General features: G+C 44.2%; 2 protein-coding genes and 1 non-coding gene across 3 annotated transcripts; 1 reads left to right on the top strand and 2 right to left on the bottom strand.

The window, feature by feature from the left end:
- The first annotated feature begins 632 nt into the window (after positions 1-632).
- Positions 633-2,164, top strand: LOC146073228 (uncharacterized). Its single transcript, XM_083180416.1, has 2 exons — positions 633-1,221; positions 1,713-2,164. Exons 1-2 carry the CDS (start codon positions 633-635, stop codon positions 2,162-2,164), a joined length of 1,041 nt encoding a protein of 346 aa, XP_083036542.1.
- Positions 2,165-14,858: 12,694 nt separating this feature from the next.
- LOC146072785 (uncharacterized) lies at positions 14,859-16,458 on the bottom strand. The gene is made up of 2 exons (XM_083179981.1): positions 15,634-16,458; positions 14,859-15,454 (listed from the first exon to the last, which is right to left on the bottom strand). Exons 1-2 carry the CDS (start codon positions 16,042-16,044, stop codon positions 14,891-14,893), a joined length of 975 nt encoding a protein of 324 aa, XP_083036107.1. The 5' UTR covers positions 16,045-16,458; the 3' UTR covers positions 14,859-14,890.
- Positions 16,459-23,225: 6,767 nt separating this feature from the next.
- TRNAH-GUG (transfer RNA histidin (anticodon GUG)) lies at positions 23,226-23,297 on the bottom strand. The gene has a single exon. It is a non-coding gene; the product is annotated as a tRNA-His (tRNA).
- Positions 23,298-26,141: the final 2,844 nt, after the last annotated feature.

Below are 26,141 nucleotides of genomic sequence, written 5' to 3'. Positions count from 1 at the left end.
TTCTTTAAATATAATCAACAATCATTTTTTAGATAAAGTTTTTTTTACATTATTTAATTATTTTCTTATTTAACAGTTATTCCCTTAATCAACTACAGTATATATTATTTTAAAGGCTGACTTGTACAGATTTCAGAGTTTGACAGTATGACTAATACCGCTTTCAGACCGCACTGTGAACACGGTTATTGCCGTGTTCGCGGGGCTTAAACACGGGAGAAGGTGCGGTATGAAAGCGCCACACTCAGAAAACCTGTGTTGAGCAACACGGCTTTTCAACCCTGGTAATTACCAGGGTTGAACACGGCTCTAACACGTGTTTGCGTGCGGTCAGAAAGGCCCCGACACGTGTCATCCAACACTACTGTTTGTGAAATGCCGCTATTGGTGGATTCCTGTGAGGTCATCAGTCTGACCCCGGAAACCAACAAGCAGCACGCTGGAGCTGTGGACCACGGGACACAGGCACCATCCCAGCCTGCGCCCCGCACTTCTTCAGACTGCAATCCTCATTTTTGGAAGCCTATTGCTCCACGCTGGTACAGCCTGCAATACACACTTGTCCAGTGTGTATTCCACACTTCTACAGCCTGCAATCTAGTGTGTATTCCACACAGCTGCTTTACAGCAATATGTCCTCTCTCTGGACAGATGAGGAGGTGAGGGAATTGCTCAACATTAGGGGTGACGAGGAGATCCGCAGACAGATCACCGGAACCGTAAAGGACGCTGTGGTCTACAAAAATATTGCGATGGTATTGGCATCCCGTGGCTACAAAAGGACACAGCAACAGGTGGTCAATAAGCTCAAGGCGCTCCGGAAACAATTCATGAAGGTACATGACCACAACAGACACAAAAGTGGTGCGGCACGCCTAGAATGGAAACACTATGACCAGTGTGCAGGTGTTTTTGGATACACAGCATTAGCCACGCCAGTCAGGCTGTCATCCAATTTATCTGCTTCAAGCAGCCAGGCTTCTGCGAGGGACCATGACAACAGCAGCGTTGCAGACTCTTGTCCACCGTCGCCACTGTTAATAGATGATGACCCGGCAGACACCATGGAGCAACATCCTGGGGGCCATGATGACAGTATCGGTGCGTCTGTTGAAGCGGCAGAAGGGACACAGGCCGTAGCCTGTACTTCATCTGGAGTCAATACATCGGCTGGAGCCACGCCATCTCCAAATAGCCAGACCCCACCGTTGCGCAGCAACAGTAAGTACAAATGTATTAAAAAATGTGTGATGCCACTATTTATTTTACTGTGAGTGTGTGTGTGTGTGTATATATATATACATACATACATACATGCATGCATACATACACACACACACACACACACACACACACACACACACAGACAGAATCACACCCACAAGTACTAGCGTAATATTTCTTTTTGGGGGGGTGGGGGGGTTTGTGTGTGTGTGTGTGTGTATATATATATATATATATATATATATATACATACACACACACACACACACACACACACACACACATACATATACACACACTGACATCCAAAGAATCTTCCAACTGAAAATTTTGCCAACATAATTTTTTTTAAAAATATTTGTAAACTTTTGCAGTGTTGCTATTGTGGAGGTGGACGAATACCACAACCATGTGTTTGCTATCTCCACTGCTATGTTAATACAATATTAAGCTGATTGTAATGTTCCTTTTTTTTCTCCCTTTTCTAGTATATTCGGTTCCTCCGAGAAGAAAGCGAGTGAACAAAAACGAACAAATGGCCAGAGTCATGGCCAATGTCATTGGCGAAAAATTGCAGGAAATGGACGCAGCAATGTCCGCACAAGAAGATGCTCGCCTAGATAGATTTCTCAAGGCACAGGATGCTATGCAAAATGCGTTTTTGACACAGGTGATAGCCATACAGGAGCGTCAAAGCAGGGACGCAGAGTTACTGCAAAGAAATGCCCATCAGTTCCAGATGACATTCCTTGAGCGAATACTCGCCAGTCGCAATCAAGGGCATCCCTCAGTTCCACAAATACAACAGGCACCTCACTACCCAAATCAACCCTACCCCCAATATAACCCTGGCCCGTTGTATGACCATGCTCACCCTCCTGAAAGGGCAGAAAGGGTAGAAACTCCTCCTGAATATTCTGTGTACAGGAACTTATCCTAACTTGGCACTTTGGGCCTTATTCTGATCGGTGCGGATATTCCCGCATGCGGACGGACCGCCGATGTTGATCGTCTGCGCATGTGCAGAGGTCACTCTGCGCATGTGCAGGCGATTTCGCCGCACGGATTCTTTATACGCCGCACAGGGGGCGTAGAGGGGCGTGAGGGGCTACTTAGCCTCATTACCCTATGCATACGCCCCGCGTTTCATGGGCATTCCCATGCAAACGCGGGGCGTATGCATGGTAATGAGGCCGTGACGCGTGGGTACGGGGCGGGCATCTGACATCGCCGGATGTCAGCTGCCCGCCCCCATACATGATTTCACACGGACAAGTGTCCGTGTGGTCTTGTGTTGCGGGACCTGGTGGAGCGTGCGGCCCTGCATTCGATGTTCGGTGACCATCGAATGCAGGGGCTGCTCCCAAGACGGAGGAGGCGTATCCCCGTCCAATTTCATGCGGATCGCCACATATCCGCATACGGACGGCAGGTGGCGATCCGTATGGAAGGCGGGGATTCGCCTGCACGGTCGCGGCCGCATATTCTGATCGGGCCGCACCGATCAGAATAAGGGCCTTTGTTTGTATATGCCTACAGTTTTTTTACATATGTAAAGAGCACTTTTTATAGTTGTAGTTTCACTTGCCAGAACAAGGAATGTTTGTTTTTAGGGGCAAAGATGCTCCTTGAACTATAGTGTTTGTATGTTTACCTGTAAATGGTAATATGTTTACAAAAAAGATTTTTACATGTTTTACCGTGTGTTGAAGTACACAATTTTAAACGGGTACACTGCTTGAACCAGAATAAACCTGTTTTAATATTTAAACCACAACTTTGTATTTGCATTTATGTTGACAGTAGTGAAGGGAGATTCACCATTAGAGCAGAGCGGATCTGTTCTGCATTCACGCTATCATCCCCAACAAACTCTGCGGCATCCACAGAGGAGTACTCAAGTGGAGAGTCCTGTACATCCCACTCAGGGAGAAATTGCTCATTACGAGCCTCACATATGTTGTGCAGTACACAACAAGCTGCAACAACATCAGGCATAATCATAAGATCCACATCATTTCGCTTCATGACGCAGCGCCAACGTCCTTTTAATCTGCCAAACGCATTCTCCACGACCATCCTAGCAGAGCTCAAGGTGTGGGTGAAGGCAATCTGTTCAGGGCTCAACTGCACATGTTGCGTGAATCCCTTCATCAATCAGTGGCGTAAAGGGTAGGCCGCATCTCCAATAATATGCACTGGTATCTCAACCCCAACAATAATCTTTGATTTCTGTAAGCAAAGAGGTAAAGGTAAGTATTTGTAACGTGTTAAAATTGCCTACACCACTGGTTCTTAACCTCGGTACTCAAGGACCCCCAACAGTGCATGTTGGGGGCCCTTGAGGACTGAGGTTGTGAACCACTGGCCTACACCATTGTTACCCTTCAGATGTTGGTGATCTACACATACAAGCATTCCTTGCACCACTTGTAGTATGACCTAATGTAAGGCAAAGCATGGCAGTATGTGTAGTTCATCAGCAGGTGGAGGGCCGCATATGGCTCACTTCTGGTCTCCCCCACAACTTGACAAACGTGTAATTTCTTACCTCTCTTGGGAACAGCCAGCCACCTTGCTTTTCCTCCGCTAGTTGGAAGAGGTCAGAATTGGCGAGGACTCTGGAGTCATGTGCTCGGCCTGGCCACCCAATGAAGACATCAGTGAAGCTAAAAGGAATGTATGTTTAGTTTTGAAAAATGGTCTAAATGCACAAAACATCAGACACACACTGCAAAAAACTAACTTACCAGTACTGGTGATCCACGACTGCTTGTAAAACGATGGAATGCCACCCCTTCCTGTTGTAATAGTCTGCTGGGCTGTCACGGGGTGCAATAATAGGGATATGTGTCCCATCAATGGCCCCAGCACACTGTGGATACCCCCGCCTGCGGAAACCTTCGATGGTGTCCTCTAGGCGCTGTCCCTTTGGAAGGGAGATGGACCGCTGGTAGAGAGTATCCAGTATTGCCCGTGTGACTTGGTAAACTATGCTGCAGACTGTAGAGATCCCAACTCCAAACAAGCAGGACAGCGTGCGGTACTCCCCAGGTGTTGCATACCACCACAAGGCGATGGCTAGCCTCCTGCTTGGCTCAATGGGTCTCCTGTAGTTGGTGGTCTTCATAGTGAGTGCAGGGGTCAGTACATCCAGAAGGTGTTTAAACGTGCCACGTGTCATTCGAAAATGAGCCATCCACTGTTCATCTTGGAAAGATTCCACAGCTAGCATGAAAGCTTGCCCATGACTCCGGTCTCTGGCCCACAATGTTCTGGCTGATGCTGTGTTCAGGTGTAGTGCGGTCGACATCGAAGATGAAATAAATGCTCTCCTCCTGCGCAAATAAAGGCGTCGCTCTTTGTTCATCTCTGCCCAGAACTGTGCACTTTTCCTCAGCATGAAATAAGTGTACAGCATGTTGCACAGTGTGACACTCTGCTGCATGCTAACACCTGAATCACACAGAATAAAAGCACAAACATCCATGAGGTCAGAGAAGTCTGCCATGCTGCTGCTGCTTCTGCTGCTGCTGCAATGCTGTGAACAATCTCCGCCCCTCACTTTTCTTTCCTTTGTGACATCATCATTGTGAGCCAGAAAAAAAGTCAATTTTTAATGACACACATATTTTTTGCAGGCCGGACACGGGTTCAGTGTGTAAGCACCAATCCTAAGATAACCCGGGTTGAAGTGCAGTGTGAAAGGGGTGTTTTAAGAGTCTGACACGGCTCTTCACAAGGACAAACCCGTGTTCAAAATGCAGGGTTTGAACGGGTTTGCGGTCTGAAAGTAGTATAACTAGAGTGTATTAAACAAGTAAATGAGACTATTAAACAGATTGGCATTATCCATATTAGACAAATATTGAATTTGGTACTGCTTTCCTAGCACGGCGCCCATCTCATTGATTGTATGCCTTAAGTTTAAGGTACTTAAGGCATACAATCAACGCGATGGACCCGATTTTTTAATCTCATGGATCTTATGCATCCATAAGATGCATGAGATCCATGAGATAAAAAATCGTGAGCCCCCAATAACCATTGTTAACGCCACCAGCACTATCAACGCCAACCCGAAGCGTGGCGAGTGCAGCGAGCCCGCGAGGGGGGGCGGTACGCGTCCTCCGACCTTTTCATACCCCCACTATCCACGTCGGCGTGGAGTTGATCTTATATAGTGTGGTGAGCGCAGCGAGCCACCGAGCCCGAAGCGTGGCGAGCCCCGCGAGGGGACGCGGACTACTTTACATGTATTCCGCGTCCCCTTGTGGGGCTCGGTGGCTCGCCACACTATATAAAGTCAACTCCACGCCGACGTGGATAGTGGGGGTATGAAAAGGTCGGAGGACACGTACCGCCGCCCCTCGCGGGCTCGCTGCGCTCGCCAAGCTTCGGGTTGGCGTCATTAGTGGGGTGGCGTTAACAATGGGGGGGCCATTTCACCCATGAGGGGGGGTTAGCAATTAAAATTGGGGTTTTGGGGGCTTTTTACATTGATTCCAATGTAAAAATCTCGTCGATCTCGTCAATTGCATCATCTCATGCATCTCATGCAGCACAAACACATAAGATGCATGAGATGCTTGAGATATCAGCCCCACACATACAATCTAGATCGTGGGCACAGTGCTAGGAAAGCAGTACCTTGAATTTTAATTAGTTATATCATAACATTATTTACATAAATATAATTGCCAGACTAAACATAAAAATCATTGCATAGGGAAAGTGTGATGTGACCCAGATTCAAACAAGGGTTGCTGTGGCCACAATACAGATTATTAACCATTATACGATCACGGCCAGCCATCCAAGTGATGTACTTCATGATTGTGAGATTTCACATCCTCATACTGTAGATGTCTGGGTTATCAGAGCAGTATTAGTGCCTGTATGGGCAATGTGCCTCACTCCTGGAGCCTGGCAACACCATGCTGAAAAGAAAATACATTTATTCCAGCCTCCAAGTGGAGTAAATTAACTGAAATAAGTATTAACACTGTTATAATGTCGCTTTACGGTGGATTGGATACAGCATCAGCTGCACCGCCAGCCACATAGTGTAGGGGTGAACCGCGTTTAGTACATATAGACATGCATATTATGATGTATAGAATATATCCGATGGCTGTGGGGAATTTGCAGCACTGTGTGTATCAGGCCCTCATCCTCAGATTCCTGTGTAAGAAGCGAATGGCAATTGGTGGTTGGACATATCACCCCGCACTGCCAATCCCTGGGGGAAACAGGCAGCACATATATTACATACACCATTACATGTATGTTTATATGAGCTCAGTGGGTTCCCTCCCTCGGGATACGGTCATTGGGTCACCAGCATGTTGGTCAACAGTCATTAGGTTGACATGCATTTAGGTCGACATACATTTAGGTCAACATGAGTCTAGATTGACATGCAGAAAGGTCGACATGAGTCTAGGTCGACAGAGGGAACGCGGTGCTGTTTCAGTGTCCAATGTGAAAAAAACCATTTTGTCCTTTTGACTGTTGACCTTTTGACCCTGTCGACCAAATGACCCTGGCAAATACAGAGAATAAGAAGGAATAGCTTGGATAAAATTACCTTTAAAGAACAAGTTGGTGAAACAAAAGAGAAATGTATTAATAAAGGATACAATGCAGCAACAATAGATGCACTTATTCATGAATTTGAAGATATCCCCCAAGAGGATCTTTTGAAATATAAGGAAAAAACCATCTCTTCCTTTATATCAACATTCAACAATGATTATAAAGCAGAAGAAAACATTTTTAAAAGACATTGGTATTTACTAAAAGAAGACCCAATCTTAAAAAAACATTATCCCAGAAAAGCCTACCTTCATATATAGGAAGGCTGCAAACTTAAAAAATCGATTAGTGAAAAGCGCAATTATGGGGGAAAAAAATGGATAGAATTAAAACAAAAGGCTTTCACTGATGTGCAAACTGTTTAGTATGTAGTTCACATAAAAAAGCTCAGACAATAGTAGAGGAATTTCGATCAAATTCAAATGGTCTAAATTTTAAGATTTTAGATTTTATTACGTGCAATAGTACAAATTGTATATATATATATTTTAGAATGTACTTGTAATTTGCAATTTATTGGTCGAACCAGTAGAAAATTAAAAGACAGATGGGGCAAACATCTTAGAAATATTAAAAAAGGGTATGTTTTCATTTCATTTGGTGTCAAAATATTTTAAAGAAAAACACAACTGTTCAACAGAAGGTATAAAAAATGCACTAGCAAAAAATGAAATGAAATTAATATATGAGGTCGGTAAGATGGAACCAAATGCCAACTTTGAGATAAAATGGTTCCTTTAAGCTAGTTGGAACCATTTATATGCCTCGTATGTGTTTTTATAATATAGGCATCGCTTACTATATAACCAAATGAGTGATAACATGCCGAGTATCTGTTTCATGCGTTCCAAATACTGTCATTGGTGGAACACAAACACTATTCTATGTTTATTTAGCCCCTTCGTGAAGACGTGTGGAGCGCATACATCCCTTCTGGCCCGGACACAAGCTTGACAATGAGTTCCACACGCGGAGATGTGTGGAATACATATGTCATTTCCATATCCGCCATAACCGGCGGTATCGGGGACTGGGACTAGAAGGGCGGTGGAATTGGGACTCGATGAGCGGTGGAATTTGGACCCGTACACCCTCATCCTTTTTATAAATATCTCCCCCCTTTTCTTTATTTTTGAGTTAGAGCTCCAACTTAATAGTAGCTGAACGGGAGGGACATACGTTCCAGAGGTTTGGAACTCATGACCACTTCCGGTTTCCTGTTCTTTTAAATAAACTCTTGAGCACTATAAATTGTATTTAATGATTTTTCTATGTATACTAAGTGTTATTGGCAATAGACAACAAATTGACAAAATATTGTTTATATATATATATATATATATATATATATATATATATATATATATAAAAATAAATTAGAGCGCTCCATAGTGCAGTATATCAAAGACATTTATTTTGTAAAAAGCAATTTTAGCCTTGCATAAAAACAAGCGGTTATAACGTACCGCAACAGGCGGTTCAAAAACCGCTGGACAACAGCATATACAGTGATCTCACACACTGAGCAGTAGGAGCGGTTACACTCATCAGACGCTTGCTTGCATCAAGTAGGTAGGGACAAGGACTCCAACGCCAGGCCACGCCCCAACGCGTTTCGTAGTCACGTACTTCGTCAGAGGGCTGGCCTGGCGTTGGTCAGATACCTCTTTTATAGCCCAAAGTTCCTGCACAGCTATGATGCATTAATCAATTAAGCAAACTCCATAGTATTCTGTCAGCATACAAACACTGCAGATTGCGGGCCAGTACTGTCTCAGAGCTAAAAGCTCTCACCTTAACAGTATTTTACCGCAGGTGTGCAGACATACATATACATATTACACAAAAAACATTTACATATACACATTGCAATTAATTACTTAAACATTAAAACGGGCACAGTATCTTTCACATCGATGGTTCTACATCGATATCTCTGCATTAACAAATTTATCATGCAGATACCACCAGTATATAAAAATTGTTTTTACATCATATATTCTAAAAAATAAATTTCAACAAATATATTTTAAAAGTTACATAATAAAACATTCGAAGGAAAAGACCGAGAAACACATACTTTTATATTAGGACACATTAGTACGCATGATCACATACATATAATAACACCGCATTTAGTGACATCGCTGAAAGTACACCATCATTTGGAAGTCATACATGCATGAACAAACATTATCAATCAATTAATTTTTTATCAGATGTTTTTTTCGATGTTTTTTCGATGGTTTTTCGATGGTTTTTTCGATGTTTTTCCGATGTTTTTCGATTGATTTTATCGATTCCCTTGTTCATCATATCAGTACATATCTTTGTGTCCGCTTTTTAGATAATCATATTCTTTTCTTTGCAAGATACAACAAAGGTGGAACGGATTGTTGTAATGAAGAAAGAGAAAATAGAAAATAGAAAATAGAAAATAAAATAGAAAATAGAAAAAGAGAGGGAGAAAAAAAAAACCCATCGAAAAACCATCGAAAAAACATCGAAAAAAACATCTGATAAAAAATTCATTGATTGATAATGTTTGTTCATGCATGTATGACTTCCAAATGATGGTGTACTTTCAGCGATGTCACTAAATGCGGTGTTATTATATGTATGTGATCATGCGTACTAATGTGTCCTAATACAATAGTATGTGTTTCTCGGTCTTTTCCTTCGAATGTTTTATTATGTAACTTTTAAAATATATTTGTTGAAATTTATTTTTTAGAATATATGATGTAAAAACAATTTTTATATACTGGTGGTATCTGCATGATAAATTTGTTAATGCAGAGATATCGATGTAGAACCATCGATGTGAAAGATACTGTGCCCGTTTTAATGTTTAAGTAATTAATTGCAATGTGTATATGTAAATGTTTTTTGTGTAATATGTATATGTATGTCTGCACACCTGCGGTAAAATACTGTTAAGGTGAGAGCTTTTAGCTCTGAGACAGTACTGGCCCGCAATCTGCAGTGTTTGTATGCTGACAGAATACTATGGAGTTTGCTTAATTGATTAATGCATCATAGCTGTGCAGGAACTTTGGGCTATAAAAGAGGTATCTGACCAACGCCAGGCCAGCCCTCTGACGAAGTACGTGACTACGAAACGCGTTGGGGCGTGGCCTGGCGTTGGAGTCCTTGTCCCTACCTACTTGATGCAAGCAAGCGTCTGATGAGTGTAACCGCTCCTACTGCTCAGTGTGTGAGATCACTGTATATGCTGTTGTCCAGCGGTTTTTGAACCGCCTGTTGCGGTACGTTATAACCGCTTGTTTTTATGCAAGGCTAAAATTGCTTTTTACAAAATAAATGTCTTTGATATACTGCACTATGGAGCGCTCTAATTTATTTTTCTAGAAATCCCACACCTGTGAATTCAGGTGATTTGGAGCTGCCGGGCTAAATTGAAAAGACCCAGAGTGCTTATTGAAATTGGCTGAGACGGATTATCTCCCGTTGTGTGTGCACAAGTCACACTATTTCTACCTGGTCTCTAAGGTTTTGTTTTTGCGCACTTATATTTTCTTTGTATATATATATATATATATATATATATATATAATGATGGAACTTGAGAGTAAGGTCCTCCAACACAGGAAGAGGAAATTGGTGGGAGGTCCTTAATATAGTATAAATATGCGCACAGTGTGTTACCTCCACACACCTTGAGGAAGACTTTAACATCAAAACGCGTTGGTGGTTTGCAGGTACCTGGCAGCCTTATCCAAGACCTGACACTGGGACTATTTTCTGGAGAATTTATGCAGGGGTCCACCCGGGTTACATCTGACCCCTCCATATGCTTCATAATTAGCCTTTTGTGAAAGGCCCGAAACTGTACCAGGCTTTATTTGTTCTTATAGTCTTGTGTATGTTTTATGTGAATAAATCTGCTTTTTACGCAATGAGTGTTTCCCCCACATATATTTATTTTTGAGGAAATTGGGAGGAATGTTGAAAAAGGATCTGAAGTCAGTGAGTGACCCCCGATCTACGCTAGATTTTTTTGGCCTTAGGAAAGGCCCCAATATGGTACAGGTACCCATAAATATCTGCGTGATCTGTATTTTTGAATTTTATGGGAAATCTGCACCCTGAAATATTTTCTGTCTTATCTTTGAGGTGTTAATCCGGAGGGAAGACTTCAAAGGAGGAGGACTGTTCATTACAGAAAAGACCCTATCCCCAATAGGAAGCGCGGGTTCCTACCTTTTCTATTTTTGCTTTACCTAATGACCCTGTCAACCTAACCTATGTTGACCTAGTCTCATGTCGACCTAAATGCATGTTGACCTAATGATTGTCAACCAACATCCTGGTGACCTAATGATCCACACCCCCTCCTTCACTATGTTTTTGGTCCTGCAGCTGTCACTCTTTAGATCCTATATATAGCATTCAAGAAGGAAGTGATCACACATGAAAGTGTGCTCTCTGTCTGGCTAGCTCAGTTGGTAGAGCATGAGGCTCTTAAGGCCCATACATACACAACGATGTGTCACTTACGACACATCGTTAACGACCATCGTTCATTTTCTCCCTTGAAGGGAAAATTGAAAGATCTGAATTTTTGAGAAGAAAGACAGCAAACGATTGTGTACGATGGACGATAAACGACGAACGACAACGAACGACCTTTGGTCGTTGAAAACATATTGTCAAGCAGTCAATCACAAATAAATGAGCTGTCAATCACTGAAATGGGCTGGGCTGAAATAGGGCTGGATCACTAGAGTGAATAAATAAGCTCAACCATTTTGAAATCTCTGCAGTTGATGCTCTGTGCTAGTTCAGTGAGGATTCCTGCTGAACGCTCTTGCAGTGCTATCTAGCTGTTCTTTGTTTCTGGCTTGCCTTTAACAAAGTGTGATTTTCTGCTATGGTTCCCTATCGCTTTAAAGTGATGGCAGCATATGCTGGAGTTGCTTTGTTAGCTGACAGGGAGAGTTCGCAGAGACGGAGGAGGATTCGGTCGTGCTGGGCGAAGAAGTGGCTCCAGAAGAGGGATTCGCTCTCTCACATGGTGCTGCTTTCAGAGATCCATGTGGACTGTCCTGATGACTTCCGTAATTTTCTGCGCATGGACGATGCCACGTTCACCGAGTTGTTGGGACTGGTGAGGCCGCACATTCAGAAGCAGGATACGCGGATGCGCAAGGCGATTCCTGCTGAGGAGAGGCTGATTGCTACCCTGCGATTCCTGGCGACTGGCAGGTCCTTGCAGGATTTGAAATTTGGGGCAGTCATTTCACCGCAGGCTTTGGGCCTCATTATCCCAGAGACCTGCAAGGCTATATACACCGTTCTCCGGCAGCAGTATTTCCGGGTAAGAAAAAATTACTTATTGTATGTGTTGTCCCTAAATGTAATATGAAGCACACCTTTTATATTTTAGTTTATGTACACCATCGTTATCCTCCTGTTTTTAAATCACTACATCCAGCTCTGTGTCTATTTTCCCTCCAAATGTGAACAGTGCTTTCCCTCCATCTGATTATGGCCCTTATTCTGGTTCGGACGGTACGGCCCGCGTGCGGCCGTACCGCCGATGTTTTTATTCTGCACATGCGCAGAGGTCAATCTGCGCATGTGCAGCCCCCTTCGCCGCAGACGTATTTCGTCCGCCGCAAAGGGGGCGTATAGGGGCGTGAGGGGCTTCAGACCCTCATTTCCCTATGTGTACGCCCCGCGTTTCATGGGCGTTCCCATGCAAACGCGGGGCGTATGCATGGTAATGAGGGTATGACGCAACTCATGGGGGCGGAAAGCTGACGTCGCCGGATGTCAGCTCTCAGCCCCCATACAAGCTAGCACACGGACGATTGTCCGTGTGGTCTCAGCTTGCGGGAGCTGCTGGGGCGTGCGGACCTGCCTTCGATGGTCGACGACCATCGAATGCAGGGGGCAGCTCCCACCATGGTGGAGGCGTACGCCTCCACCATTTTTATGCGGATCGCCAGCCGTCCGTGTACGGACGGCCGTGGCGATCCGTCTCGTGGGCGGGGATTGGTTTGTGCGGCCAGAGCACCGTGTGCGGCTCTGGCCGCACCAACCAGAATAAGGGCCTTTAGTAGTATGTCCTCCAAATGTGCCTCACTGTGTCCCAATATTTTTGATTTGATTGTACTGCTATGTACCCCCCCCCCCCATCCCCCCAAATTAATTTTCCTCACCCCTTGTTATGTTTTCATTTACAGTTTCTTGTATGTGAACCTGGTTTCAAATGTATGCAGGCTATCTGGTGCAGTTTCCTCTACGTTAAGTTAACATGGTATGCAGGCAAACGCAGAAGAAACTGCTCCAGATAGGCCAAATGCATTTGCAGCAGCCTGGTGCAGTTTACTCTACGTTAACATGGTGTCAGCTTGGAGTGCACAACGGTGCAGTTTTTGAGACATATACCTGATGTTTTTTTGGTTTCTTATCACAATTGTTTCTTCTTCTATTGCAGTTGCCCTCCTCAGAGGCAGAGTGGCTCCAGGTTGCTGCCGAGTTTCAAGAAAGCTGGAATTTCCCCAACTGTGGAGGTGCGATTGATGGAAAGCATATAGAGGTTATTCCACCGCTCAATTCTGGGTCCTTATTTTACAACTATAAGGGCTACTTCAGCATAGTAATGATGGCCATTGTGGATGCCAATTACAGGTTCCTCTATGTGGACGTGGGGAAGAATGGCCGTGCATCTGATGGTGGTTCCTTTAAGGACACCTTATTTTATGAGAGGCTCATCTCTAATAACCTCCATCTGCCTACACCCTCACAGTGCACAAATGGAATGAACTTTGTGTTTGTGGCTGACGAGGCCTTTGCCTTACAAGCACACGTCATGAAGCCATATGCAAAAAGGGGGCTAACACATGAGCGAAGAATTTTTAATTATAGACTTTCCAGAGCACGCAGGACAGTGGAAAATGCATTTGGTATACTTAGCAATCGTTTCAGGGTCTTCCATACGGCCATCAATTTAAGGATGGACAAGATAAACTGGGTGGTGTTGGCGTGCTGTGCCCTGCACAACCTCCTGCGTTCCAAGACAATGGCCCATCAACCCCCATTTCAGCCAGAACCACCAGAACATCTTCAACCACCAAGGCAAAGACTTGCAGAGGGCTTTACTGCATTAGGGCGTGCAGGGGCTACAGTGATGCCCTCTGCCGAGGCCAAAACAGTTCGTGCCCAGTATACCACTTACTTTAATGGGGAGGGGGCAGTGCACTGGCAGGATGATGTAGTGTGAGTATTGTTACATGGCTACTGTATTTTCTTTTTTTGAAGTCCGAATTACATAAAGTTAAAAAGTGTATCTTTATATACATTTAAATAAAAATCTGAAGTGAAATATCTCAAGCAATATAATAATTTAATCTGTCTGTCAGATTTTGACTGGCGCTGCTGTTGCTGACCCGGACTCACCCTGGGACCAGGTGATCACCAGCAGCAGCAAATGAACAGCGCTGGGTGAGCAGCAACAGCATTGCCGTAGCTGCTGCTGTTCAGGGGGAGCAGTATTCACCATTAATAATAGTTCTTCTAGGGCTATACTCCCACATACATGTATCCATGTTTTTCCCATGATATATCCCAAACTCTCCGAACCCCTCAACCCATCATATCAACCCTTCACCATGAATTTCTTTCCATGAAGAATAAAAATACAATACACCTTTTTGGCAAGAAATGTTTATACCTTTCTTTGTTTTTAGATCGAAATGTATGTTAACAAACATTTTTTGGACTGGATTCATTGAGCATACCAGTCCACTGAGTGCCACTGGAACAGAGACTATGCCCATAAGGATAAATAGAAAGGCATACCTGCAAATTTGAAAACATCATTCACAGAAACAGTAAACCTAAACTTGGGTCATGAGGACTAGACCAAAAAAAAAGCCATAGTGGCCTTGAAAGAACACAAGAGGTTGTAAGTCAGAATGTCCAGGAACAAGGGCAACCTGAAGTTCCAAATTATCACTGTGGTACTATGCAACATTCCTAGGCATCCTAGAAAAATAGGCCAAGAGTACACACATAACAAGTTGGGTAAACAACTAAACTACAAATTCAAAAAATCTGGCTCATCGCCTTGGAGTGCGTCCTGCGCATTCATCCAAGCCGAGTAGCTACCACAGGGAACAGTGGAAGCTGGCGAGGTGTTCCGCGACACAGTGTGTGACACTGGCTGTTGTGGCGGAGTATTTCGTGTTGGTGGAGATGCAGGATAATATGGGAAATTTGGGGGTGGGAGAGGTGGCCAATGTAACGTTTGTGATGGCAATATGGGGCTCTCTGGCAGTTTGCCATTTTGAGCACATATTAGCGCATCATAAACAATGCTTTTGAACTGCAGACGTTGGAAAGGATCCATCGCCTGCAGTTCACTGGCGATGTTAAAGCCAAAATTTTCATGCTCATCTGGGGGCTTCTGTAGGACCGCCTCCGCACGCTGCAGAAATTGTTCTGCCTGCGTCGGTCCCGAGCTCAAATTCTTTGCAGCCACCCGACGTCTTCTGGTTGGCGGTGGATGCGTCGATGGAGGAGGAGAGGGTTCCACGTTCCCAAGTTCAAAATCACTTTGCGGACTAATGGGGAGTTCCTGGTCACACTCCGAGTGTGCATTCTGTAATAGAGAAATAAGTAAATTAATTATGCCGGCCACAAATATGATGTTGGACAGTGATGGGTAACTTTGACACTACAGATGTTTCTGACCTACACATCCCAACAATACCTGGAGTGTCAAAGTGATGGATAACATCACTGGTGAAGGGTGTGTTTGTCCTATGTGTATCTACTTACCAGATCTTCACTGCCCACTGACTCCTCATCAGGCTCGTCAGGCACCACCGACATCATGGAGCACGTGGACTGTGTCCTGGGCTCTTCTTCCAAGGTGAACAGTAGCAGGCTGTAGTACCACAGTGTGGGCCTTCGGACTTCATCAGCCCCTGCTCCGGACCGCTGTGACTCCTTCACTCTCTTGTGTTCCTTCAGAAAGACTGTTCTGAAATTCTGGATCTTCCGCTTCACAAACCGCAAGTCAGCTTCATTGTTTCTGTCCTTACAGTAGTCAATGAGCTGCTGGTATGCCTTTGCTTTTTTATCCTTATTTGCATAATCTTTTGATGTTATTTTCCAAAGGCACTCATGAGACTGGTACATTTCAATAAATCCAGTCCAGTGGTCCTGTTCACTAATTTCCAACGACATCTCTGTAAAATAATCAAATTAAAAAACAAATTATAACATAATACCTTTTGAAAACAAATACGCTAAACAAAGTACATCATTAATACAAAAACTGCTCTAGCAGCACCACCACATTACACATATGGCTACAGTGAGACATGGTTACCATCGATGGCATTAGTGCAACGGGTCATTGATAACGTCTGGCATTTGATGAACATCATCATTTAAGTATCAATTGACCATCATTTGTTTTACACCAATCAAAACATGCAGGCATGGCTTCATGGGTGTTTGGGTGCCGAGATAGATAGGATCTGTCCCCCCGCCTCTTGGGGGACAAATAATTATGCTGTACATCTATGTTGGAAAACCATCAACATCAGCCATAAACCAAAAATGATTACAATCATCGATGGTTGATGGCCATCCATACCCAGCACCCCACCCCAGGAAACATATATGTACAAACAGGCAGACATCCAGCATGCCCACTGTGCAAACCCAGCACCCCACCCCAGGAAACATATATGTACAAACAGGCAGACATCCAGCATGCCCACTGTGCAAACCCAGCACCCCACCCCAGGAAACATATATGTCAGGGTTGCCGACCCTCCCGGAATTTCCGGGAGTCTCCCGAAAATCGGGACCCCCTCCCGGCCCCCCGGAAGGGTGGGCAACCCTCCCGGATTCAGGGGGGACCCCCGCTTACCCCCGGATCGCGGCATTAAAATGCCGCAATCCTCGGGTCTCAGGGGGAGGGGGCGGAGCTAAAACGGCACAATCGCGTCATTTTAGCCCCGCCCCCTCCACGGAGATCAGTGAATTCCCTGCTTTACCAGCATGGGGGCGGGGCTTAGTGATGTCACTCGTAAGCCCCGCCCCCTGAGCTGCTGCTGAATCTCTCCTCTCCGGGCTTCTCCCGGAGAGGAGAATCTTGAAGTCGGCAACCCTGATATATGTACAAACAGGCAGACATCCAGCATGGCCACTGTGCAAACCCAGCACCCCACCCCAGGAAACATATATGTACAAACAGGCAGACATCCAGCATGGCCACTGTGCAAACCCAGCACCCCACCCCAGGAAACATATATGTACAAACAGGCAGACATCCAGCATGGCCACTGTGCAAACCCAGCACCCCACCCCAGGAAACATATATGTACAAACAGGCAGACATCCAGCATGGCCACTGTGCAAACCCAGCACCCCACCCCAGGAAACATATATGTACAAACAGGCAGACATCCAGCATGGACACTGTGCAAACCCAGCACCCCACCCCAGGAAACATATATGTACAAACAGGCAGACATCCATAACCTCATTAAAAGCAGGACTCTGCTCTGCACCCGCCGCCACCAGCACCCCTGCACCCCACCCCCGGACAAGCCTTTCAACTCACCACAATCAAATATGGAAACTCCCCTGCCGTGTGCTGTGCTTCGCTGTGCTCCACTGTGCCTCCACTGCGTTATGTGCTCAGGAAATGGCGCCTGGGCGGGTCTTGGGAGTGGCTAGGTCGTCCGCAGTCGATGGTCAATCATCGGTGACCATCGTTCAACATCAGTCGCCCTGCACGATGGTAACGACCATAGCCAAATTGACCTGCATGCATGGACGATGGCTATGGTTGTTAACGACCAACGGGTACGCGCACCATCGGTTGTCGGCCATCGTTGATGGCATACACAGTACACAATGTATAACGATTCACCTCAAAAACGACTCTGAGCGACGTCCTTCCTGGTCGTACAGGGAGGTGAATATAATGGAATCGTTTATCGTCGTTTGCCTGGTATCGTCTAGTATGTATGGGCCTTTAGAGTCATGGGTGCAAGCCCCATGTTAATTAATACTTTCATTTATTTTCAGTGTATGTTTTACTTTTGCATCAAGCATTTTATTATAATGCAATCCGTTTTTGCTTTCCTTTGAGTATATCGATTTTATGTTATTGTAATTGTGTTCATTACATTAACGAATGTATGAATGCTCCCTTTCATGATGCATGTCTAAAAAATATTATTGTGCATGAACAGTTTCAGGGCTACTGTGCCTGCAGGAAAACCTAAGCGGTCCCTTATGGTGCCAGGAAATGAGAGGTCAAAAACATTGAGGGCCTGACACTTTGGTGATATTGGAAGCAAGTGGACAATTTTCTCAGTGAGTGTATGCTCCAAGTTGCGTTGTGCCTGTGTCCCAATGGTTAATGCACAAAAAAACTGACAATAACTGCATGCAAATATATGGCACAATCATTTAAGCAGCAATCATTTACATCAGTGGTTCCCAACCCTGGTTCTCAAGTACCCCCAACAGTGCACGTTTTCCAGGTCACCCGGCAGGTGCACTCATTAGGAAGCGGTACATCTGTCAGAATGAACTTAGGTCTACAGTCATTAGGTCGACCCCACTAGATCGACTGGCAGGAAGGTCGACCTGACTTAAGGTCGACATGGGCCAAGGTCGACATGACTTAAGGTCGAATTTGCATAAAGGTCGACATGAGGAAGGTCGACTGGTCATAAGGTCGACATGGGTTTTTCACTGTTTTTTTATCCGAATGTCGACACAGTCGACATGGACACAGTTGGCAATGAGAATCGGACCCTCGCATCGCTTGCTTCGTTTGCGATTCGGGCACGGTGCCTCGCTGCGCTCGGCACACTATTTTATTCTCCCACCACGCCCTAGTGGATGGTAGGGCATGAAATACCGCCTGTCGGCACATGTCGGCTCAAAAAACAGTGAAAAACCCATGTCGACCTTATGACCAGTCGACCTTCCTCATGTCGACCTTTATGCAAATTCGACCTTAAGTCATGTCGACATTGGCCCATGTCGACCTTAAGTCAGGTCGACCTTCCTGCCAGTCGACCTAGTGGGGTCGACCTAATGACTGTAGACCTAAGTTCATTCTAATAGATGACCGCTTCCCACTCATTATTTAGGCACATTTGAAAAGATCCACAGGTGGAACTAATTATAGCACTGATTCTGTGTGGAGACCTGCAAAACATGCACTGTTGGGGGTACTTGAGGACCAGGGTTGGGAACCACTGATTTACATGGCAAAATCAACCTGGTTTTGCATTGACAATGATTGCCACTTTTAAAAAAAATGGGAAAACTCTCTCACTTTCTGAAACTCTCACCCTATTTTTTTTGTCCCCTGGAGTCTGGATACACCACACTAAAAATAATCAAATGCCAACCTCCAAGTGGAGGAATTTAACTTAAATACTTAGAATTTTGCATTAACCCTGTAATAATCACTGAGGATTGGTTAGAGTGGCAGATGCAGCTCTGACCACATGGAGCTGTGGTGAATGACGCTTAGTACATATACATGTTATGATGTATGTATTGTATGTGATGGCTGGTGCCCAAGGGAATTGGCAAGTTGTGCCAGAGACTCAGATGCTGTAAGCTTCTTCTAAGCCTCCCCCCAGACTCCTGTGAAATGAGTCAATGGGAGTATGGTCATGGGCTTAGGAGTTTTTGAAGCCTTATAATAAGTCCCAGTTGCCACATAGCACCTGTTACATGCAGAGCAGCCAATCCCCTTGAAACTAGCCAGTTCATATGTTCATCATAATATGTATGTGTATACGTGCTAAACAGTTCCCCCAACACTAAGTGAGTAGCATCTGCCCGGCTAGCTCAGTCGGTAGAGCATGAGACTCTTATTCTCAGGGTCGTGGGTTCAAGCCCCACGTTGGGCGGGATTACTTTTTATTATAAAATTCATTTATTTTTAGCGTCTGTTTTACTTTTGCATTTAACATTTTATTATAATGCATTCTATTTTTGCTTCCCTTTGATGAGAATATAGATTTGTTACACTTTAATATTTTGTTGTGTTCATTACATTAACGAATGTATTAATGCTCCCTTTTATTGTGCATGTCTAAAAGCTATTGTTGTGCATGAACAGTTTTAGTGTTATCACACCTGCAGGGAACCTAAGTGGTCCCTTATGGTGCCAAGAAGTGAGAGGGCAAAAACATTAAGGGCCTGAATCAGAGGAGGAAAATTGGTGACATTCGAAGCAGTGGCCAATTTTCTCAGTGAGCGTATGCTCTGCGTTGCATTGTGCCGCAGGGCCTTATTCTGGTTCACTCTCAGAGGCTAATTCCTTCTGAAATGGACAAAAACATGTGCACTGCAGGGGGGGGCAGATGTAACATGTGCATAGAGAATTAGATTTGGGTGAGTCATTTTGTTTCTGTGCAGAGTAAGTAATGACTGCTTTATTTCTACACTGCAATATAGATCTCACTTTGAAGAAAAACCCCACCCAAATCTAATTCTCTGCACATGTTATGTCTGCCCCCTGCAGTGCACATGGTTTTGTCCATTTGAGAAGGAATTTGCCTCTGAGAGTGTACCAGAATAAGGCCCCGTGTCCCAATAGTTAGCGCCCAAACAAACTGACAAAAACTGCATGCAAATATATGCATTCAGTGGGCTTTTGTGGGTTTTAAAAAGGGGGTGGCTAGCCAAAAATGGGCATCTCTCAGTCAGCGATTCTGTCTGTCATGACCTAGTTATGTTGCTGAGAACCCACTAACTGACTCTGGGCAGAAAATGACTTCATATTTGAGATTAACATTGATGATTCATAATCATGGATGTCTCATGGCTGATTTTGAATGCTTTTAACATCAATGGGGGAGAAACAGATGATTTCTCTTAATTTATGGCACAGCGAAACCTTTTTTTTTTAATAAGCTGCCTGGACATGGAGCATAGCTGTGTACATTGACACCTGTGAAGCACCACTCCAGGTTCTGAATGGGCCACATGCCAGAGAGTCAAAGAACAGGGACGAAACATCAATGGTCATCCATTGCATGCAAAGAAAAATGGTTTGTACCGGCGCTGGCTGAAACATACACTTGAGACGGTATATTGTTATAAATTTTACTAGTTAAATTACAATATTTTACAAATAAATAAAAAGATTTACATTTATAATAAAATTTTAAAAAGATTACTAATTTGTAGGGCTCAGTCTCTTCATACAAATTGGTGGTATATAAGGAATGAGAAAGTTATAACCAGCTGAAAAAGGTAAGATATATTACCATCCTTGTAGATACAATATGTATTCCAAGGGTTAAGTTTGACCAATTGTTCCCAGTGCTCTGAATTTCAATGAGCTCAGGATTCCCTTATGGCTCACCTAGATATCCAATTCAGGGATTATACTGAATCCCACAGCCGCAGCTTGATTCCTGGATCCAAATATATGGTATGCTGGTAGCAGGGATGGTTGGTGTAGGTCTCTGGGATGGGTTACCCCTTAGCTGGTCAATTGCTGGTACTCAACACGTTTCCCCGGTAAAGTAAATATCCGGCTTGCTCCTGAGGAAGCCGGATATTTACTTTACCGAGGAAACGCGTTGAGCACCAGCAATTGACCAGCTAAGTTGTAACCCATTTTATGGCTTCTTTGTTTGGTTTCCGCACTGGATACTCCACTAGTTTAGATATTTATCAATCTATTGTTGTAAGTGGAGTAAATAATTATAAGAGAAATCCAGATCCTGTTTGATCTAAGTTATTAAGGAGATTTCCAAGGAAAAGAGGAAACTCCTTACTTTAACTTGTTTATAGGCTGGAGGTGCTCCCCGGAGTCAGAGGTAAGTATATGTTTGGTCACATGGAGAAAAAGAAGACTCATTGTGGGGGCACTCTTAGGGTATTTACATGTGTATATGTAAATATGATTATCTATAGTTATCAAAGAATCGAGGGAAAAGGGGGCTGTAGAGATTGTGATAGTGCTTAAAACTTAGCTTTTAATAATCTTAGATTAATATAAATTAGTCATTTAATTTATATTAATCTAAGATTATTAAAAGCTAAGTTTTAAGCACTATCACAATCTCTACAGCCCCCTTTTCCCTCGATTCTTTGATAACTATAGATAATCATATTTACATATACACATGTAAATACCCTAAGAGTGCCCCCACAACGAGTCTTCTTTTTCTCCATGTGACCAAACAAGTTGTAACCCATCCCAGAGACCTACACCAAACATCCCTGCTACCAGCATACCACATATTTGGATCCAGGAATCAAGCTGCGGCTGTGGGATTCAGTATAAACCCTGAATTGGATACCTAGGTAAGCCATAAGGGAATCCTGAGCTCATTGAAATTCAGAGCACTGGGAACAATTGGTCAAAATTAACCCTTGGAATACAAATTATATCTACAAGGATGGTAATATATCTTACCCTTTTCAGCTGGTTATAACTTTCTCATTCCTTATATACCACCAATTTGTATTAAGAGACTGAGCACTACAAATTAGTCATCTTTTTAAAATTGTATTATAAATGTATATCTTTTTATTTATTTGTAAAATATTGTGATTTAACTAGTAAAATTTATAACAATATACCGTCTCAAGTGTATGTTTCAGCCAGCGCCGGTACAATCCATTTTTCTGTGCTTGCCATAAATATTAGGGACTGACAATCCCTAGTACCGGCTGCTGCTAATTGCGCACCCCACACTTTCTATATTTTCTTGTCATCCATTGCATAGTTGACAACCATCCATGACCACTGGCTACCCCTCCATCATATTATTAACAATTTATGGAAGCATCGCCATTTGGTGGTTTAGATTGGTGTATGTTTTTGAAAATAATCACATCCTTTTCTATAGTTTTTTTTTATTATTATGTATTTACTTATTTCACAGTAATTTCCTTAATTAACTATATATTACTTATAGGGGTAAAATCAATGCATTTCAGACATATGACAGTATTAATCATCCATTGCACAGTTTGCAACCATTGATGTCCAATGGCTATGCCTACTTCGTAGTTATAAGAAACATTATTTGGAAGCATCGCCATCTGGTGGATTAGATTGGTGTATGTTCTTTCAAAATTATCACATTCTTTTTTTACATACAGTAGTTTTTTACATTGTGTATTTGCAAATTTCAGTTATTGCCTTAATCAACTATATATTATTTTTAAAGGAGGACTTTTACAGATTTCAGACGTATGACAGTATGACTAACTAAATGAGACTATTAAAAAGATTAACATAATTATTCATATTAGTGGGTTTTAAAAAAAATAGCATTTTAGTTGCCTATATTATATTATTTACATAAATATAATTTCCTGAAAAATCATAACAAATATAAAGTAAAAAGATATGCCGTGACCCGGATTCGAACCGGGGTTGCTGCGGCCACAACACAGAGTACTAACCACTATACGATCACGGCAAGCCATCCAAGTGATGTACTTCAGAGGTTGGAAAACTCACATACTAAAAGAGGTCTAGGCTGGTCAGAACAGTACTGGTGCTTGTATGGACAATGTGCTTCACTCCTTGGGCCAAATGTACTAGGGTGAGAGTTTCAGAAAGTGATAGATTTTGGGAGAGTTTTCCCTTTTTTTTTAAAGCAGCAATCAATTACATGGCAAAATCAACCTGGTTTTGCATTGACAATGATTGCCACTTTTAAAAAAAATGGGAAAACTCTCTCACTTTCTGAAACTCTCACCCTATTACATTTGTCCCCTGGAGTCTGGATACACCACACTAAAAATAATCAAATGCCAACCTCCAAGTGGGGGAATTTAACTGAAATACTTAGAATTTTGCATTAGCCCAGTAATAATCACTGAGGACTGGTTAGAGTTGCAGGTGCAGCTCTGACCACATGGAGCTGGGGTGAAGGACGCTTAGTACATATATATGTTATGATGTATGTATTGTATGTGCTGGATGGTGCCCAAGGGAATTGGCAAGTTGTGACAGAGACTCAGATGCTGCAAGCTTCTTCTAAGTCTGTCCCCAGCCTCCTGTGAAATGAGTCAATGGGAGTATGGTCATGGGCTTAGGAGTTTGTGAAGCCTTATAATAAGTCCCAGTTGCCATATAGGACCTGTTACATGCAGTGCAGCCAATCCCCTTGAAACTAGCCAGCACATATGTTCATCATAACATGTATGTGTATATGTGCTAAACAGTTCCCCCAACACTATGTGGTTGGCTCTGCAGCCATCGCTGGTTGGATCTCATATATCGTTTTCAATAAGGGAGTGATCACTTGCCAGGAGTGGCATCTGCCCGGCTAGCTCAGTCGGTAGAGCATGAGACTCTTAATCTCAGGGTCGTGCGTTCGAGCCCCACATTGGGCGCGATTACTATTTATTATAAAACTAGGTGTTTCATTGCGCCCTACGGGCGCTCTTCACACCGTCGTAAGGGGCTACGCCCCATTAAAATTATAAATATATTTTAATGTGCATTATGTTTGTTATTTGTGGATGAATGTGTTTAATTTTGGGTGGGGCGGATGGTGTTGGCGGGAAGGGGTGTGTTGGGTTAGGGATTTTGGTGGTGTGTCTGCGTGTTGACCTGGGAAGTGTGTCAGTGAGTAATGAGTACACCTGTGTGTCTGCGTGTTGACCTGGGAAGTGTGTCAGTGAGTAATGAGTACACCTGTGTGTCTGCGTGGTGACCTGGGAAGTGTCAGTGAGTAATGAGTACACCTGTGTGTCTGCGTGGTGACCTGGGAAGTGTCAGTGAGTAATGAGTACACCTGTGTGTCTGTGCAGTGATGAGGGAAATGTCAGTAAGTAATGAGTACACCTGTGTGTCTGCGCAGTGATGAGGGAAGTGTCAGTGAGTAATGAGTACACCTGTGTGTCTGCGCAGTGATGAGGGAAGTGTGTCAGTGAGTAATGAGTACACCTGTGTGTCTGCGAGGTGATCTGGGAAGTGTGTCAGTGAGTAATGAGTACACCTGTGTGTCTGCGCTGTGACCTGGAAAGTATGTTAGTGAGTAATGAGTACACCTGTGTCTGCGCTGTAACCTGGGAAGTGTCTGTGAGTAATTACACCTGTGTGTCTGCGCTGTGACCTGGCAAGTGTGTCAGTGAGTAATGAGTACACCTGTGTGTCTGCACTGTGACCTGTGAAGTGTGTCAGTGAGTAAAGAGTACACCTGTGTGTCTGCGCTGTGACCTGGGAAGTGTGTCAGTGAGTAATGAGTACACCTGTGTGTCTGCGTGGTGACCTGGGAAGTATGTTAGTGAGTAATGAGTACACCTGTGTGTCTGCGCTGTGACCTAGGAAGTGTGTCAGTGAGTAATGAGTACACCTGTGTGTCTGCGCGGTGACCTGGGAAGTGGGTCAGTGAGTAATGAGTACACCTGTGTGTCTGCGCTGTGACCTGGGAAGTGTGTCAGTGAGTAATGAGTACACCTGTGTGTCTGCGCTGTGACCTGGGAAGTGGGTCAGTGAGTAATGAGTACACTTGTGTGTCTGCGCTGTGACCTGGGTAGTATATTAGTGAGTAATGAGTACACCTGTGTGTCTGCACAGTGACCTGGGAAGTGTGTCAGTGAGTAATGAGTACACCTGTGTTTGCCCGGTGACCTGGGAAGTGTGTCAGTGAGTAATGAGTACACCTGTGTGTTTGCCTGGTGACATGGGAAGTGTGTCAGTGAGTAATGAGTACACCTGTGTGTGTCTGCCCGGTGACCTTGCTGCTGTGTGTGTGCCAGGGGTGGGTGTGCAGGACGGTGGGGTGTGCAGGCCGGGGGGGGGGGAAGCGGGTTGCTGCTGCGTGCAGGCAGGGGGGGGGGGTGTGGTGTGTGTGTGTGCCAGGGGTGGGTGTGCAGGACGGTGGGGGAGCGGGTTGCTGCTGCCTTGTGCACCCCCCCCCCAAGTTATTATAGACAACCTCTCCCCCTCCTTCCCCAGACTTGCTGGCATCCCCCTCCCACATGTGACATACCTGTGGCGCCTGACACTCACAGGGCAGTCTTGCTTCACCCGGCCAGCGGCAGATTGGAAATGCCTGAGAGGAGCTACAGCCAGCCCAGAGCTTTACTATAAAGGAGGAGGCAGCTCTGCCGAGTCACAGCTGCATCATGCTTCTCTCCTCTCAGGCTGTGACCATGTGACTCTTGGCCTTATTTTGGTTCATTCTTTCTGACAAAATCCTTCTTAGATGGACAAAACCATGTGCACTGCAGGGGGGCAGATGTAACATGTGCAGAGAGAATTAGATTTGGGTGAGTAATTTTGTTTCTGTGCAGGGAAAATACTGACT

This window comes from Crinia signifera, chromosome 4 (assembly GCF_055691185.1).
Source record: "Crinia signifera chromosome 4, ASM5569118v1, whole genome shotgun sequence".
NCBI classification, from domain to species: Eukaryota; Metazoa; Chordata; class Amphibia; order Anura; family Myobatrachidae; genus Crinia; species Crinia signifera.
Note: the sequence above shows the minus strand (reverse complement) of the source record. Positions and strands in the feature narration are given on the sequence as shown.